The sequence below is a fragment of the Cherax quadricarinatus genome, chromosome 25 (assembly GCF_038502225.1).
Source record: "Cherax quadricarinatus isolate ZL_2023a chromosome 25, ASM3850222v1, whole genome shotgun sequence".
NCBI lineage: Eukaryota > Metazoa > Arthropoda > Malacostraca > Decapoda > Parastacidae > Cherax > Cherax quadricarinatus.
In genome coordinates, this window is record NC_091316.1 from 11,205,936 (window position 1) to 11,225,116 (window position 19,181).

At 37.9% G+C, this 19,181-nt stretch overlaps 1 protein-coding gene across 36 annotated transcripts in view; it reads left to right on the plus strand.

Moving 5' to 3' along the window:
• Positions 1–19,181, plus strand: part of LOC128689952 (uncharacterized) — a 1,227,005-nt gene that overhangs the window by 1,168,053 nt on the left and 39,771 nt on the right. For all 36 annotated transcript variants that reach the window (XM_070088626.1, XM_070088623.1, XM_070088625.1 and 33 more), the window contains one exon: positions 16,931–17,065. In XM_070088626.1, coding sequence (XP_069944727.1) covers positions 16,931–17,065 — 135 coding nt within the window. The remainder of the gene's footprint in view (positions 1–16,930; positions 17,066–19,181) is intronic.

Sequence of the window (19,181 nt, forward strand, 5' to 3'; positions counted from 1 at the left end):
ATTATGCACCCCATACCCATCCTGTGGGCGGTAGTCAAAAGATTACAGAGGTACATAATGGGTCCAGGGACTGGGCCTCAAAGTTTTGATAGCTGAGCAAGTTACAGAGGTAATGAATTCACAATTTACAAAGGTAATGAACTCACAATTTACAAAGGCAATGAACTCCAGGTAGGTCTAGTCACAATCATGACAAGTTACAAAGGTATTTACAGATTACAGAGGTACACAATGGGTCCAGGGACTGGGCTCCAAAGTTTTGATGGCTGAACTAGGTACAAGGTAATGAACTCACAAGTTACAAAGGTAATGAACTCACAAGTTACAAAGGTAATGAACTCACAAGTTACAAAGGTAATGAATACTGTAAGAATGGTTACTTACGTTTATACATGGCTGCAATCACGAACAAATTTTAGAGTAATGAGCAATTCACACTTCCACACCCGGTCACAACTGTAGTGAGTTATTGGTGCAAATGTTGATTGCTGAGTCTCTCTCTCTCTCTCACACACACACACACACACACACACACACACACACACACACACACACACACACACACACACACACACACACACACACACACACACACACACACACACACACACACACACACACACACACACATACAAATTCATACACACACACACATAAACAAACACACACACACACACACACACACATGCACATATGTGGTAATGCTTTATTTACAGCTAGCAAAGTCAGGGTATTTCTCCAGAATGGTCTGTAATATACCACTGTGGATAAAATACTTAGCCATTTCTTGAACACTTCTGAGTGAGATGTTTCTAAATTCATTAATTTTATCGCACTCCAGTACATAATGACGCAGGGTGTCACAATAATCCATCTGGCAAAGTTTACATTTCGTTTGGTCTACATCTGGTGGTGGTGATTTAACCTGCCAAAGATACTTGTAACCCAGCCGGAGCCGGGCGGTAGTGACATCCAAGAGTCTGCTTATTTTGTTGGATGCACCATAGACATGTGGCTCCTCCTGCATGATAGAATGATGATAGATGGACTCACTGGTGTCAATCTCCCTGAGCCTTAAGTCCATAAAATTCAGCTGAAGTTCTTTTCGTATTATTGTTCTCAAACTACTACCTGACAAGCCAAGATTGTAATCTACTCCCTCTTTGAAAGCATACAGCTTAGCCAATTTATCAGTTCTATCATGCATCTGAAGACCAATGTGAGATGGGATCCACAGCATGTGCACTCTGACTCCACTGTCCACAATCCTACCATACCTGTGTCTGGCTTCTGACACAAGCATGCCACAATTTATGCTTAATGAGTTGAGAGCATTTATGGATGACAGAGAATCAGTTACAATTAAACTGTCAATCTTTGATACATAGATGCATTTCAGTGCAAGGAGTATGGCAAACAGTTCTGTCTGAAGGGTAGAGGCTCAATTATTGATGCATGCTCCAATTTCTTTAAGAGAGCCATCACTCTGTACGACAACAGCAGCACTACCAGCTGCACCAGTGGATTGGTGAACAGAACCATCAACGTAAATAATTTGCGAGAGTGTGTGCTGTGTGACTAAGTTATCAATACAGCTTAAGGCCTCATGTTTGGCTTCAAGGCGAAGTTTTGGTTGTGATTTAAGAAATTAGGTAATTTTTCACAGTGGGGGGCAAATGCATGGTGTAACCAGTCATAGAAAAAGTCCCTAGTAACCCATTCCTTACTGTTTGCCCTCCACAGCACACAAATTAGCCTTGAGGACATTGTTTTTCCTGAACACACTGGGAGTTTCAAAGTGATACACCAATAAAGGCTTCACTTTGCAATCACCACTAGCATTAGCACACATCAACAGAGTATGCCTGTCTTTCAATGGCTTATGTCCTGGGAGTGCCTTTTCCTCCTGAGTAATGTAGGTCCTGCTTGGCAATTTCTTCCAACCAGGCCTGTTTCTTCGCAATTAAACACTTGTTCAGGTTTAAATTCTTCACTGTCTGTGTAATCCTTGAATTCCCTCACATATTTTTCAGCTGCTTTTTGGTCCGAACTGGCAGCCTCACCATGCCTAATCACACTATGTATGCGACTACGATTCTTAAATCTTTCAAACCAACCTTTGCTGGCCTTAAATTCACTCACATCAGCACTAGTTGCAGGCAATTTCTTTACCAAATCATCATGCAACTACCTAGCCTTTTCACAAATGATCGCTTGAGAGATGCTATCTCCTGCTATCTGTTTTTCATTTATCCACACCAATAACAGTCTCTCAACATTTTCTAACACTTGTGGTCGCTGTTTCATAATCACAGTTGCACCTTTTGCAAGAACAGCTTCCTTGATTGCCATTTTCCTGGTCATTATAGTAGAGATGATTGATTGGGGTTTACTATACAACCTGCCCAGGTCCGACAAATGCACTCCACTTTCGTACTTTGCAATTATATCTTTCTTCATTTCAATTGTCATTAGCACCTTTTTTCTCGAAGGGTTGGCACTAGAAGTTTTCTTGGGGCCCATGGTGACTTGTTTTGCAGAAACAAGCACCAAAAACAGTGATAATGTGGAATGTACCGAATGTATCCTTAGATGCGCGCACACTGGCTGGCTTGTAAACACTGGCACACACGGGGCAGTTCAGGCCACACGTGGACACGTCTCGTACGATTCACATCGAATACCGGGTTTTCGATCGGATACCGAGGCAAAATTTTTGCGATAAAATGCATCGAATACCGGATTTATCGAATACCGATGCCATCGAATACCGGGGTCCACTGTATATAAAGCACTGAACAGATGATTTACATTGTCCTCAGTGGAAATGGACAGTAAGAGTCGAAAGGAAAGGGTACATCATTAGATTCTGAACATCAGGGATTCTGAGAGGGTGAAAATACTGTTCAAATTGCTCGCTAAAATCTATAATCAGTCGATGGATACTGGTCATAGTCCTAGACTGCACATAGGCATTTGACACCATAACTCACAAGAGACAAGCAAAAACCTGAGCAGGCAGGTATATCAGGGAATGTATTGTAGTGGATGAGCAAGTATCTTATGGAAAAGACAGAATAATTGTTCTGACAGAGGTATCAGAATGGACACGTGTAACAAGTGAGGATCCACAAGGATAAGTTTTGGGCTATTTCTTTTATGTGACTTCTGTACTAGAAGAGATAGTCAGATGTATCCATATTTGTGCATGTAAAATAAATGAGAATAAAAGCTGATCATGATGAGGAATGGCTGTAAATGGACTTTTGACATTATGCAGGACTGGTCAGACGAATGCTTTGTTTATAAATCTAACCTGGGAATTACCTACAGCTAAAACACTGGTAAAAGTAAAGATATTGTGGCAGAATGAAAAATTGTTCAAGGTTAGAAACAGGTATGTAAGGACACAGCTGGAAGTTAGATATAGACTGGTGATAGATGTTAAGAAGTATTTCTTCAGGTGTAGAATGGTTAGAAAGTGGGATGACTTTGTCAGTGAAGTAGGGAATAAATCTTGAACGTGGCAAGTTAAGAGTCAGGGGTCAGGAGTTTAGGTTTGATCCCATGCAACTATTGAGGAATGGGAGGTAATCAGGTTTGATCCAAAGAATGAGAGAATAGTGACAGTTTTTGGATCAAGAGCCCTTCAGCATGAAGTCACTCCCCCAATCCTTGAAGGGTTGAAGACAATGGAGGTCTCCATTTCCTTCAGAAACAGTCATCAGGCGACTATTAGTTATCAACTCAGATGAGGTTTACGTTTTTACAGTAGCATTAGACGAGTGCAGAATCCTTTTATTTAGTCAGTACAGTATATACAGCTAGATGGGTGTACATAAACAGATACACCCTGTAGTTTACCTGTACACAGTTCATGAGGTCACTTCCTTTGTGACCTAGTCCAACACCAGGCTTCCCAATTGAGTTGAACATTATCATGTTCGAATTGTGGGCACTACTGAGCTTATTCACATACAGTGGACCCCCGGTTAACGATATTTTTTCACTCCAGAAGCATGTTCAGGTGCCAGTACTGACCGAATTTGTTCCCATAAGGAATATTGTGAAGTAGATTAGTCCATTTCAGACCCACAAACATACACGTACAAACGCACTTACATAAATACACTTACATAATTGGTCGCATTCGGAGGTAATCGTTATGCGGGGGTCCACTGTGTATGGTGGCATACTAGATCTGTGCCTTGGATTTAATACATCATATACGATGCATGACTCGGTCATAATTGATGATCTTCTATCTGATCACTTCCCTAGACTCACAACTGTTAATCTTGATTACATCTTCAGTTATCAAGGAGCTAAATACAGAAGGAGGAAACTTATTCTCAACCCAGAACACAGAGACAACTTTATTAACCACTTGGATCAATGGTATAAGAATTACGAGCCCATTGGCACACAACAATTCAATGATGATTTAGTTGCCACTATTGAGACTGTCCTCACAGATCAAGTGGGCAGAAAAAGAAAACATAGACCTTCCACTATAACTGACAATAAAAACCAATGTAAATACTATAATAATCCACAGCTACGCAATCTAACACATGCAGCTAGGAGGATTGGTAAAGCATACCGTGAATGTAGAACCCCAGACCTGCTCAGAACGTTCCAAGCTGCACTAACAAATGCAAGGAATAGAAAGCAAGAACTTTGGCAACAGGAATGGGAACAGTTGGTTAGTGGATTAAATAGGTCCACCCCTTTAAGTTTGGCTTGGAAAGGTATAAATAAAATAACCAGGAAAAAGACTGGCAATGTTGCTCATCCCTTTCCTCACGAAAAAGCAAATGACCTCATATATAATTGGTTCAAAACATCCAGGCATGAAAACCATCCATCTCATATTAAAAAAAATTTAGAGAGTGCTTCTGAAGAAATGTTAATTAATGAGAGTGACTGCCTCTTCACCGAGTATGAATTAGATAATGCATTAACTAAAGGTCGATCAACTGCTCCTGGAGAGGATGGTATAACCTATGATAGTCTCAGAACTCTAAGGCAAGTGCCTGATAACCCTTTGTTGGCACTGTATAATACCAGTTACATTGAGGGCGTTCTTCCTACTTCCTGGACGAATAGTCTCATTGTACCTATCCCTAAGCCCCAACAGCCTGATACATTTAGACAGATCTCCTTAACTAGTTGTCTTTGTAAAACTTTTGAAAAAATTATACTTAGACTGTACTACAGAATCAAACACCAACTTTCTCCCTACCTCTATGGGTTCATGAAAGGTAAAAGTGTGCAGAACTGTATTTCCACCTTTCTCACTGCAAACACCTCTACTAGCTTTACCACATTTCTTGATCTAAAATCTGCATTTGATATCGCGAACAGAACCTTTATACTACATGAACTAGCCAAAATGAATATTGGTGGTAGCTTACTCGGCTGGATAATAGGATACTTGTCAAATAGTATCCTCTGCCCTCTACCAAGGCTTTAGAAGCGAGTCTAAAGAAATGTCCCTAGGTACTCTTCTCTGCAGGGAGGAGTTCTCAGTCCCATGATATTTAATATTCTGATTATTGCTCTCCTAAATGCTCTACCTGCCTCACTTAAACATATATCTATAAGCTATGCTGATGACATCATGATCCACACAACAGGGCATAAGAAGATGAGTACCATTCTTAATGAAGTTCAAGCAATTTGTAGTCGATTAGGCCTCATAATATCTTATCTAAAGCAAAGATATTAACAAGCAAACGACATCCCCCACCCATCTATTTGCAGGGTGAAAACATTAGCTATGTTAAAACTTACAGATATCTTGGTGTAGATATACCCTTTAACAAATCCACTATACCACAACTAAATAAGAAATGCAAAGATAGGCTAAATGCTCTCAAAGCTGTTGCTGGTTACAACCCCAACTATGGTGCTAATGTGAGAATCGTGAGAATGATGTACATAGCCTATGTTAGGTCCTTAATTGATTATGCTGCTCCCATGTTGATATTAGCTAGAGAAAGTTCTCTCCGACCCTTGGAGTTGATGCAAAATGAAGCTCTCAGAATTATTCTTGGTTGTCCCAAATCCACAAAGGTTCTTAATATGAGGAAGGAGCTAGGTATTTCTAGTATCAGTGATAAGACTGTTGAGATTAACACTGTACTTGGCATTAGAATGTTAAGAAATGAACCAGTCACTGTCACAATGAACTTTACTAAGTGTCTAGAAGTAAATACACACAGATCTAAATGGATTGTTAAAACGTGCAATTGCATTGTTTTATAACCTGCATAAACTGTATCACTGTAGACAAGAGCATTTCACCCCTCCATGGAAGATGTGTTCATTTAATATCACATAGTACCTGCAAGTCCCTCCCAAGAAGCTCATTGCTAGTAATTCCTTCCTTAAATCACTTGTTAAAGCAACTGCTCAAGAAGAAATTTCTCGCCTAGCTGGTAGTAATACGCTATCACAAGTTATATACACTGATGGATCTAAACATGAGTCTTCTGGCAGGGCTGCATCTGCTCTTGTTGCCACCTCCCTAGTTAATAACGATAATAAACTCGTTGAACTAGGCATAAGAATTAACAACTGGGCATCTACATTGTAAACTGAATTGTTTGCAATCCTAATGGCGCTAAAGCTAACTTATGACACTGAGCTTGACTTTATCATCATTACTGATTCTATGTCATCACTGAATGCTCTTAACTCATATAATGACTCCAACAACATGCTCATTGGAGAAGCCAGGTACAGATACTCAAAAATCCGGGACAAAGGAATTAATGTGCAATCGCTATGGATCCCATCACACATTGGATTACACCTTCATGATAAAGTTATGTTAGCCAAGAAGAGTACCTAGAAGGAGAATGTAGAATATAACTTTGGTATATCTGTGTCTAGCATTAGGAATAATATTAGGAGAGAAGTAAATAATGAAAATGATTGTTATAGGAATGCAGTTAGAAGCCTGAGTAGATCTATAACCCACTATGATAACATGAACATAGATAAGTATGTTTATGGAGCAACTTGCAATGTGAACAGACTGACTGATGTTGTAGTGGCCAGGCTTAGGCTTGGTTACAAGTACTTCTGGCAGTTTGGGAGACACGGATGATCAAACTAAATGTAAATTATGTGATCAGGCATATGGTCACTATCTTGAACACTATGTGCTTAATTGTCCACTTATTGAGGAATACAGAGACACAGTATAATAACCTATGTGACATCTCAAGATATCTTATTAATGAAAATAAGATACTAGATCTACTAAGCAAATTTCCTAAATTTGCTTGTAACAGATAAGTGAACTATAGATGTGTAGATATAAATCCATATGTATTCATGTTAACCCTTTGGGGCCTAGTTCCTAGGCCTTTTGTGTATCCATATGCTCTTGTGCTACCGTCCACAGGATGGATATGGGGTGCACAATAAACTAGCTACTTCGGTGGCAAAATCTTATCTAATACAGTTGAGTCTGGTTAGTTGGGCTGGTGGTGCTGGCTGAAGAGTCGAATGTAGGCACCATAGCCTACAGGAACTGTCTACGTGTTAGGTGTTTTATCACAGTTATGTGATAAAATGCCTAAATTACTGAGAACACTTGAAGTTCCTCAGCCTGTACTCCCTAGAATACAGGTGAGAGAGAGACATGATTATACACACTTGGAAAATCTTAGAGGTATTTGTACTAAACTTGCACATGAAAATCACTCCCTATGAAAGCAAAAGACTCGGCAGATGATGCAGTATCCTCGCAATGAAAAGCAGGGGTGCCACTAGCATAAGAGACAACACAATAAGTGTCAGGGGCCCAAGACTGTTCAACTTCCTTCTAGCATACATAAGGGGGAACTGTTTCTATGATTTTTTGTGTATAGCTACAGTTTGATTTGTCTGTGATGTCAGTTGCTTCCCAGAATCTTCTGTGATTTTTATCACTAACATTTTCAGAGGATTGAGCTTTCCTTCCCATATCTAGTTGCCTTCTTATGACTGCATTGATTTTTTAGGGAATATGGAGGGTTATAACTTAGGCTTAAGTGTGTGCTAGTCTTATGCTTTACTACTGCATAGTGAAGGCTACATTAGATTTGACAACTACTTTTTTTCTGTAAAAATGTTGATCACATAAATACACTTATATCTAAAGCACTGTTTTCTGTTGTTCTAATGCTCCATTATCCATCCTATTATGTAACTTTTCTTTTTCCCCAGTGCTTTTCTTATTTGCTAGGAATATGCAGTTCACCCAACCATCTTTCTGACCTCTGTTAATCAGTCATACCTCCCTCTAATTTTGTAACACAGCTTTCCGTTTCTAAACCCATGCTGGTGCCCACTAGAAATTTAACATTTTCATTATATTCAAATATCTTCTTCGTCGTAGACATCACATGATATCAATTTTAATTTTTAATGGGATAAACTGATGAGCTGACTGAATGTCTCAGTTATGACTGAAAGCTTGAGTTAGTGGATCAAAGCATGACTGAGATCCATGTTAACAAACAGTTGTTTTGATTCCTAATGAATAAAATTCTGCCACTGCCACCCTCTTCCTTGTAACCTTTTTCTCCCAGAAATTTTGACATTGCCCTCATTAGGGACAATGATCAGTAGTTATGGGCTTCCCATCAGCCACCTGAGTTGAATATTAGCATCATGTTTGCTGTCCTCCAGTCTTTTGGAGTTTCACCTGTAAAGTTGAAACAATGTTATTATGGAAACTTGTATAAATATGATTATGCAAGAATTTGCTGTAACAGTAGAAACTGCATTGCACAGCATGCAAATATACATTATAAGGAGCATTTAAGTGAATGATACATACACTACAGTAGCTGGAATTTGCTGGTTAAGGCAAGACATGCATCTCCAAAATTTCCTGCAAGACACTTTATTTGTATTTAGTTTTTCATCTACACAGTGAGATAGTGTATGCTGTAGAGCATTTTGTAAGGTATTTGCCTGGTATTTGTAACTACTGCATTTGCATTTTATAATGTAATGATAAAAAATATGTATCAGTTTGCACCTTGTTCACATTAAAACTTTTATGAACTATGTAATTCTATTCAAAGAAGACTGCTGTACACTTATTTGTGCATGTATCAGCCATTGCAAAGTACAATATTATTATTTTTTAATAAAAGAAGAAACATTTAGAAAAAATGTACAGTATATTCATATGCATTGCTTTTACTTCTAATATTTATAGATTTTATAGTGTCAAAATAGTAATAAACATAAATTAATATTAACATCTCCAATTTGTTTAGTGCACTATGTTCAGTGTGTTTTATACTTGTGTGTAATGCTAGAACAATTTGTTCGTTGTGTATTATTTCCGCTTAAGCTTTTTCTATTTGATTTGCATTGGAATGACAAAATGTGGTCTGTCATTGTGCTTCATACTTTCTGTATTCTGAGATTCCATTAACCTGTCAGAGAAGTTTTCTGTCTAGAGCTCTTGTTGTCTAGCTTATTCATCTATCCTTATATGTACATTCCACCTTAATTTTCTATGTTAGGCTACTTTCGTGGAATTCAAGTAGGTTATTGTTTTCATGCTTTCTAGGTTTTATCTGAGGAAGGGGAAGGTAGCTTCAGTTCCTTGGATCAAGAGCCTTTCACTGAGATCAAGGCATCCCTTTTGAAGAGCCACTATTTTATAGACTTATACTTTTCCTTTCTATAACTGTCATTATTTCCATTCATACACTTCCTCTTTTAACACACCAACCATCTCCCATAGATGTAGGGTGACACCTTACCCCCCCTTCCCCCCCCCCTTCCCCCCCCCCTCCCCCTTCCTCCCTCCCCCCCTTCCTCCCTCCCCCCCTTCATCCAGGACTCAGCCCTAGCTAACCAGCTTCCCTGGATCCCTTCATAAATGTTACCTTGCTGACACTCCAACAGCACATCAAGTTATTTGGGATTTTTGCTCCGCTTATGAAAGTGTTTATTCTTTTTTCCTGATTCCTCCTTTTATCTGTTTTGATATCTTACTGCTAAAATACTGTACTTTGATCATAGACTTTTCAGAAAATATACGCCTTACATATATACTGTATTTAGTTTCGCTTCAGATCAGTGTTTCAATAGGTTTTCTCTCAGATTTCAGCCTTTATTAAATCAACAACACAATACAAGATTACCATATAGACTTTTTCTCCTTTGACTAATGCCAATATCCAGGCTTAATATTTTTCATCTTAGGCATATTACTCAGTCTTAAGCTGGCAACTTCATCCTCTTCATCGCATCTGAATTTTCTTTCTCAGTCTTCATTTCATGTCCCTCTGAGCCAGTCTGATTAGGCATCATCTTACAGTTCCCCTCAGGCGCGGCGTCGTTACCTGTCCACCCTCAAAGTTGTGTCCCGTCTCTTCTCCTCCGTCTTCTCCCTTGTGAGGAGTAAACACTGCCACCCCAAGGCCACTTCATCTGACATTGAAGTCCACATTGATAATGAGATAAGAAAATGTGACAAAGAGTTAATGGAATGTATACATAAAGAAACAGATGGGATTGCAGTGTACATATCAGAAGAAGTTTATGTTTAGGGTACTTTGCAGTGGTCCCTCTCATCATAAGAAAATGAACAAATTAGCATGATGGTATTGGACCTAATTGGAAGGGTAAAGAAATGCAAAACTCTGTACATAAATTCGAAAAAATACCAATAGTATTGTAATGTATATGCATTTACAAGAACTTTGAGTATATGTACTGTACATACACCTAAGACCTTACCTAAGGAAACCCTGAGTTTTCTTGGTGTAAGCAAGATGCTTTCTAAAATTAGTGATACTGCATTAGTGGCTAATATAGAACTAACACATTTATATATTATAGTTTGTGTTAGCCATTCTGCATGAAGTGAAGATGCATGAAGGTATGTGCTGTTATTTTTTTGTTTAACATTCTATTTATTTTTTAAATAATTTACTATTAATTGATATTAGATACTGTACAGCATGCTTAGGAATTTCTTTTGTTAACTACATACGTTATTATTTAAAAAGTCTTTATATTGCTTATACAGTGCTGTATACACATTCATAATGGACCTACATATATGCATACACTGCATCTATGCATGTAGTGTATAAAATTGGACTTGGCAATGACTATGAAGAAGTTGTATTGACCCTTATCAACAAGGCAGCCAATAAGATCAGAACATAGACACAGCTCATACTTGCAGAACACCAATGACTGCTGACCTCTAAACTAGACTCGACCTTGCTTCCAACTCCTTTTGAGTGTGCACCAGTAAGATTTGTTGCTTGATAATTGTCCTCAACTGAACATGAGCAGAAATAGCAGTACAGTAGTCCCCCCCCCCCCCCCCCACCAAAAAAAAAAAAAAAAAATCGCTGGGATTGCATTCCTAGACCGCCCTCGAATTTGGAAAAGCTGCGAATTCTGGACGCAGTTAAAAAATGCTTATAAATGCCTGTATTTATAGTTTAAACTCGAAATGTGTCCCCAAAACACTTGAATTTAATTTCAAACTCAGCTTAAAAAAAAAAAAAAAAAAGTAAAGTAGTTTTTTCCAGGTGTATAGAACAAAAATTAGAGATAAGATAGGTCCCCCTAAAAATAACTATGGGTATCTTACTGACAATAAGAATGAAATGTACTCTATTTTTAATAATTATTTTCTCTCGGTTTTCACTCAGGAGGACACTAATAATAATCAAATAATTAGGATTTTAGTGGGCTTGAAGAAGATAAATTATGTAATATCTCAGTCAATAGCAAAATGATTATCAAACAGATGGATTGTTTGAAGGAAAATAAATCGCCCGGTCCTGATGAGCTTTTTTCAAGGGTTCTTAAGGAATGCAAAATGGAACTCTGTGAACATTTAATTAATATTTTTAATTTATCTCTTCAAACAGGTGTAGTGTTTGATATGTGGAAGATGGCTAATGTAATTCCTATTTTTAAAGCAGGGGACAAGTTGTTACCCTCAAATTACCACCCAGTAAGCCTAACCTCAATTGTAGGCAAATTACTAGTCAATTATAGCTGATATTATAAGAAGCCATCTCGATAGGCATAATTTGATTAATGATACTCAAAATGGATTCACCAAGGGCCATTCCTGCCTAACTAATTTATTAACTTTCTTCAGTAAGGCTTTTGAGGCTGTTGATCATGATAGTTTGATATTGTTTATTTGGATTTTAGTAAGACTTTTGACAGAGTACCACATCAGAGACTTTTAAAGAAAGTGGCTGCTCATGGCATTGGGGGAAAAGTGCTGTTATGGATCGAGTCATGGCTCGCCAATAGGAAGCAGTGTGTGTGCATAAATGGGGTTAAATCTGAGTGGGGATCTGTAACAAGTGGCATTCCACAGGGATCAGTCTTGGGCCCATTGTTGTTTATAATATATATCAATGACCTTGATGGGGGAATTACTAGTGATATGAGCAAATTTGCCAATGACTCGAAGATAGGTAGGATAATTGATTCAAATGTAGATGTCACACTCAAGTCTTGGTCAGAAAAGTGGCAGATGCAAGGTTCTGAAGCTCAGGAATGTCCATTACCCTAGTACTTATAAGTTAAATAACATAGAACTTAGCCATATGGATTGCAAAAAGGACTTGGGGGTTATGGTAAGCAGCAACCTTAAACCAAGACAGCAATGCCTAAGTGTATGTAATAAGGCAAACAGATTACTGGGATTTATATCAAGAAGTATAAGCAACAGAAGTCCAGAGGTTATGCTACAGCTTTATACATCATTAGTAAGGCCTCACCTAGATTATGCAGCTCAGTTCTGGTCTCCTTATTACAAAATGGATATAAATTTGTTAGAAAACATTCAACAAAGAGTGACAAAATTAATTCATAGCATCAGAAATCTTCTGTATGAAGAAAGATTGAAGTCCCTTAAATTACATTCACTTGTAAGACTGAGAATGAGGGAACACATGATTGAAGTGTACAAGTGGAAAATGGGTATTAATAAAGGGGATATAAATGTCTTGAGGATATCTCTCCAAGAGAGAACCCGCAATCATTGATTCAAATTAGTTAAGTTTAGATTTAGAAAGGATATAGGAAAGTATTGGTTTGGAAATAGGGTACTTGATGAGTGGAACAGTCTGCCTAGTAGGGTTATTGAAGCTAGGACCTTGGGTTGTTTCAAATTTAGGGGTTGGATTTGCATGTGAGTAAATAGAATTGTCAAAGTTTGGTTAGCGTTGATTCTGTTATTGGGTTGGATTTGTGAAGGATCTGCCTAGTATGGGCCAACAGGCCTACTGCAGTGTTTCTCCTTTATGTTCTTAGTGGGTCAAATTTGTGAAGGACCTGCCTGTATGGGCCAACAGGCCTATTGCGGTGTTCCTCCTTTCTTATGTTCTTATAAACCTGTATACAGTACTGTACTGCTGTGTCTCCCTCAGTGCTAGAATGTAAAATGCTGATGTTACCCCCATATGTACTGTAATTCATGCAAGCCCATTTTCTTTGGTATGTACTGTAATTCATGGAACCCCATTTTCTTTGGTGTACATATGGTAAATATATGGTAATAATTTAGTAAAAGTAAAGTTAAATGTATGGGTACTCACCAATAATGAATGATACCGTTCTCTCTACAGCACTAAAAAAAATTTTGTGTATACAGTTTTATATTTTATATGGAAATTTTGCTGAATTTGTTAATATTTATGTTGCAAAATTATTAAATTATATTTTTCTTAAAATTTAGAATTAAAACACACAAAAAATTATACATTGCCATGAATTTGCGAACTTGCGGGGATTTCTGCAAACAATTATTAGTTAGGTTCTAAGGAAAAATCCGCAAATTACTGAAGCTGGGAATTTGGAACCACAAATTCACAGGGGTCCACTATTTTCTAATGTTGTTGGAAAATGGTCTTATTATATTTGGGTAAGGATCATAATGCTGTGGTACTGTGATTACCTAAAAATAACTAAATGTTATAAACCCTCTTAATTTTGTATACAATCTGTTCATAATTTCACTGAATTTATTATTTTTTTTTTTAACAAAGTACATGCATATGTAATTACTCCCTTTGCACATGTCCTAGTATTTACTGCCTTAAATAGTAGCATGTCTGTAAAGATATTATAATAGTGCTCCATGCTGACTACTAGAAAATATGATAAATGAATTTACAGTACAGTGGACCCTTGAATATCGTGAATTTCGGAAATTGGCAGTCATATGAAACGCGTCCGAGTGGTCTCCCAGCTGCTGTGGGCACAAACACCATTCAATTTCGGTCTGGCATTGTATCTCGGCGAGTGACGATCGCTTCACGTGTTCATACGATACATTTCTTAATATATTTCATTTGTTTTAGTGCTTGCAACTGCTAATTAAGGCACCATGGACCCAAAGAAAGCTCCTAGTGCCATCCCTTTGGTAAAGAAAGTGAGAAACACGATTGAAGTAAAGAAAGAGATCATAGAAAAATATGAAAGTGGAGTGCATGTGGCAGAACTCTCCAGGATGTACAAGAAGGCCCATTCAACCATCACTTCCATTGTGGCGAAGAAAAAGGAAATCAAGGAAGCTGATGTTGCGAAAGAGGTGAATATGCTAACAAAAAAGAGATCGCAAATAATCGAAGATGTTGAGAAGTTGTTGCTGGTGTGGATCAAACAAAAAGAGTTAGCAGGAGATAGTGTTACGCAGTCGATAATTTGCGAAAAGGCAAGGCATTTGCGTGATGATCTCGTAAAGAAAAGGCCTGGAATGAGTGCTGATGTAGGTGAATTCAAGGCCAGCAAAGGCTGGTTCGAAAATTTCAAGAAGCGAAGTGGTATACACAATGTTGTAAGGCATGGTGAAGCTGCCAGTTCAGACAAACATGCGGCTGAAAAATTCGTAAGTGAATTCAAGGACTATGTAGAGGCTGAATGATTTGTCTCCCAACGAGTGTTCAATTGTGACGAAACAGGCCTCTTTTGGAAGAAAATGCCTGAGAGGACCTACATCACGCAGGAGGAAAAGGCACTGCCAGGACACAAGCCTATGAAAGACAGACTAACTCTCATGTTGTGTGGTAATGCTAGTGGGGATTTCAAAGTGAAGCCTTTACTGATGTATCACTCTGAAAATCCCATTGTTCAAGAAAAACCGTATCATGAAGGCTAATTTGTGTGTGATGTGGAAGGCTAACGGTAAGGCATGAGTCACGAGGAACATTGTCCTTGATTGGTTCAGTGAAGTGTTTGTCCCCAGTGTGAAGAAATACCTCCTGGAAAATAAATTAGAACTTGAGTGCCTCCTGGTAATGGACAATGCTCCTGCTCATCCTCCAGACTTGGAAGAGCAAATAGTGAAGAAGTTTAATTTCATCACAGTGAAGTTCTTGCCCCCTAATACCACTCCTCTCCTCCAGCCCATGGACCAGCAGATAATTTCAAACTTCAAAAAACTCTACACCAGAGCAATGTTTCAGAGGTGCTTTAACATAACCTCGGACTCGGAATTGACCCTAAGAGAGTTCTGGAAAGATCATTTCAATATCCTCCATTGCATAAACCTTATAGGTAAGGCTTGGCAGGGAGTGACTTCCAGGACGATGAACTCTGCTTGGAGAAAATTGTGGCCAGTATGTGTCCTCGACAAAGATTTTGAAGAGTTTGAGGCTGACCCTGAGGACCCTATGCTAGTTGTGAAATCTATTGTGGCATTGGGGAAGTCCATGGAGTTGGAGGTTATTGGCGAGGATGTGGAAGAGTTGGTAGAGGACCACAATGAAGAGCTAACCACTGAAGAGCTGCTAGACCTTAATCTGCAACAGCAACAGATCACAGCTCAAGAAATTGCTTCAGAGGAGTAGGAAGAGAGAAGGAAGAAGTTGCTTTCTTCAGAGATTAAGGAAATGTGTGCAATGTGTACTAGGATGGAAAAATTTGTGGAGGAACATCACCCAGACAAAGATGTTGCAGGCCATGTGTGTGACATATTCAATGACTATGTCTTGTCTCATTTTAGGCAAATTTTAAAGAAATGCCAGAAACAGACCTTTCTGGAACAATTTTTTGAGAAAAGGGTCCAGTGACTTTTAAGCTGGTCCTAGTTGCGTTAAAAAGCAAAGAAGGATAGTACCTACAGAAAAGGACTTCGTACCTGAAGTCTTTATGGAAGGGGATTCCCTTTCCAAACAACAAAAACTCTTCCATCCTCTCCCCTCCACACAACAATTCTTCAATAAAGGTAAGTGTCAAGTTATTGTTTTATTCTTCATGTTTCATTGTTTTCTGTATAGATAATTGTACATTTAATGTAAAAAAAATTTATTTTTAATGCTTTTGGGTGTCTAGAATGGATTAATTTTATTTTCTTATGGAGAAAACAGTTTTGAAAATCGTAAATTTTGAATTTCGGTGGACTCTCTGGAACGGATTAATTATGGAATTCAAGGGTCCACTGTATTGCATTTATTGTCGTTCTTATCTAAAATGGGTTTTGGGTAAGAAGTTAAATGTTTTAAGAATTTCATAGAAAATACTGCTGCCTACAGTCACTCAATATGCACTTCTAATTTTTCTTCTAATCATTTTAATAATTTCTTTATTAAGCCTCAATGTCATTTCTGTTCAAGCAAAGCAAATGATTTATGGATTTTCACTACATACTGTAGTGTAAATATCTTGACTTTTTATACTTAGGTCTTCGACAGTTTCAGGTATAACAGAAATAATAAATAGTAAGCGAATGTTAATGTGAATAAGAATTCTTTTTTATGTATGTTTTTAAATTTGCATAATTTCCCTGATGCAAGTGTCATTAATATTCCTATAAAAATTTGGCAAATTGTATGCATATTTTTGATACTCTCATTGTTTATTGAAGAAAGAAGGAGAATGTGTCAGAAGAATGTGTTCATATTTTCTTTTTTGTTTCCAGACCATTGCAGAAGTCTCCAATTCCTCTGAATCGTTATGATGATGAGAGTAGTCTGGGCACTATGCGTGGTGCTAGGACTCCCGATCTCAAGCAGGTTGCAAAGTCACTGTACAACTTTACTGCACAGAATAAAAGGTATTGTATTAAGTTTCATAAAGCTTAGCAAAAATTAGTAATTGTTCCTTAAATAACTATACCAGAAGATTTTACTTTAATTAACATTAACCCTCAGTTTAACAAGACCTTGACTTTGCAGACTTCAGAAATGTGGGACAAAATCTACATGGTCAGTCAATTTAGAAACTATGGACAAATTCCTGTATGTATTATTGCTATGATTGTGGTCATTGTCGGCTACCTGCTTACTCTTACTGAACTGTTAAATCAAGGCTTTTCACTACTTCATTGTTTTTGTATTGTTAATCTTATTCATTAAATGTCAGGTTTTTCTTCATGATTTTTTTAATGCTTAACCCTTTGACTGTTTCGGTCATATATACACCTACCATCCCACTTACGACCGAGTTCGGTTCCGAGAAACCGGTCGTAAGTCGAACTTTACTACTGAATATCGACAAAACATTTTTGTAATGGCTTTATTTTATTGTTTTATTTTGGTATTTCATGTTTTACTTTACTTTTTATGTTGTTAGTACTGTATTTTATACTGTAAGGTTTAGGATAAACACTGTGTACAACATAAATAGTTGTTTATTTCCCAGAAATTTGGCATAAAAAACAGTCGTAAGTCGAGTGGTCGTAAGTCGAGCAGGTCGTAAGTCGGATGGTAGGTGTATACGTCTTACGAGCCACCGTGTTAGACGTATATATACTCATAAATTCTAGTGGCTTCAAATCAAGCATGAGAAAGCTGGTAGGCCCACATGTGAGAGAATGGGTCTGTGTGGTCAGTGTGCACCATATAAAAAAAAATCCTGCAGCAGGCAGTGCATAATGAGAAAAAAAAAAAACTCTGGCTTGTTTTTTTTTTTTTTTTTTTTTAAATTGCTAACTTTGTGGTCTATTTTCCTGTAGTATTTATGGTTGCATTTTGGTTTTCTTGGTCTCATTTGATAGAATGGAAAACACAGAAATAGAGGTGATTTTGATTGGTTTTACTATGAGAAAAGAACCTTGAAATGAAGCTCAAAGTATGGGAAATGTTTGATTTTTGCTGATGTTCAAAAGTAAACAATTGATGTCATTTTCCAATAAATGTCCAAGTAGCCATTCTAATATGCAGTCATGAATGGGTTGACATTATTTATACAATTATTACAATATTGCAGTAGTCTGCATAACAGTAAATCTTCTGTTTTTTGTTTGAATAAAAATTCAAAATAGAAAGCAAGAGTAATATCAGAGGGGCCTGGAGACGTGACTGATGAACAAAGAAAATGTTATTTTAGAGCCAGGAATGTCTGCTTTGTTCATTCTGGTCCCTATTTTGAAATTGTCATATTTTTTAATTTTTGTGAAATTGGCCAAGTTGCAAATTTCTGACCACATTATTGGGTAGTTGAAATCAGTAAATGGGCAGTTTCTTGTACTCAGTCGATAGAAAAATAGAGTTCTAAAGAAAAAGCTATGGGTTTGGTCGACTGGAACAATGGAATTAGTCGAAAACAGAGCTCAAAGTGGGCGAAATCGCTGATTCATGAATATCCCCGCGGTTGCTAACTTTGTGAGAGCATAATTCCATCAGTTTTCCATCAAATTTCGTTCTTTTGGTGTTTACCTGGAGTTTACCTGGAGAGAGTTCCAGGGGTCAATGCCCCCGCGTCCCGGTCTGTGACCAGGAGTCCTAGTGGATCAGAGCCTGATCAACCAGGCTGTTACTGCTGGCTGCACGCAATCCAACGTACGAGCCACAGCCCGGCTGGTCAGGTAGTGTCATTACAATCGGGAAAAGATTCTCTATCATTTCATAAGAAAAACTAATTTTTGTTTTTTCGGAAATTTTGCGACACCAGGAGACACCTCAGGATTTGGGGTTGCGACAGTCAAGGGGCTAAGGATGGTTGAAATACTGAGGAAGGTTTCACAGTTACATACTCAGGGAGTCTTACGATGAACAGTGGTATTAACCCTTTGAGGGTCGACAGGCCCTCTCCGAAACTCGTTCTCAGGGTCGGCCAAATTTAAAAAAAAAAAAAAAATATTTTCTCTTAGGAAAAGATAGAGAATCTTTTCCCGATCATAAAGACACCAAAAGTTTGAAATTTGATAGAAAACTTACGGAATTATGCTC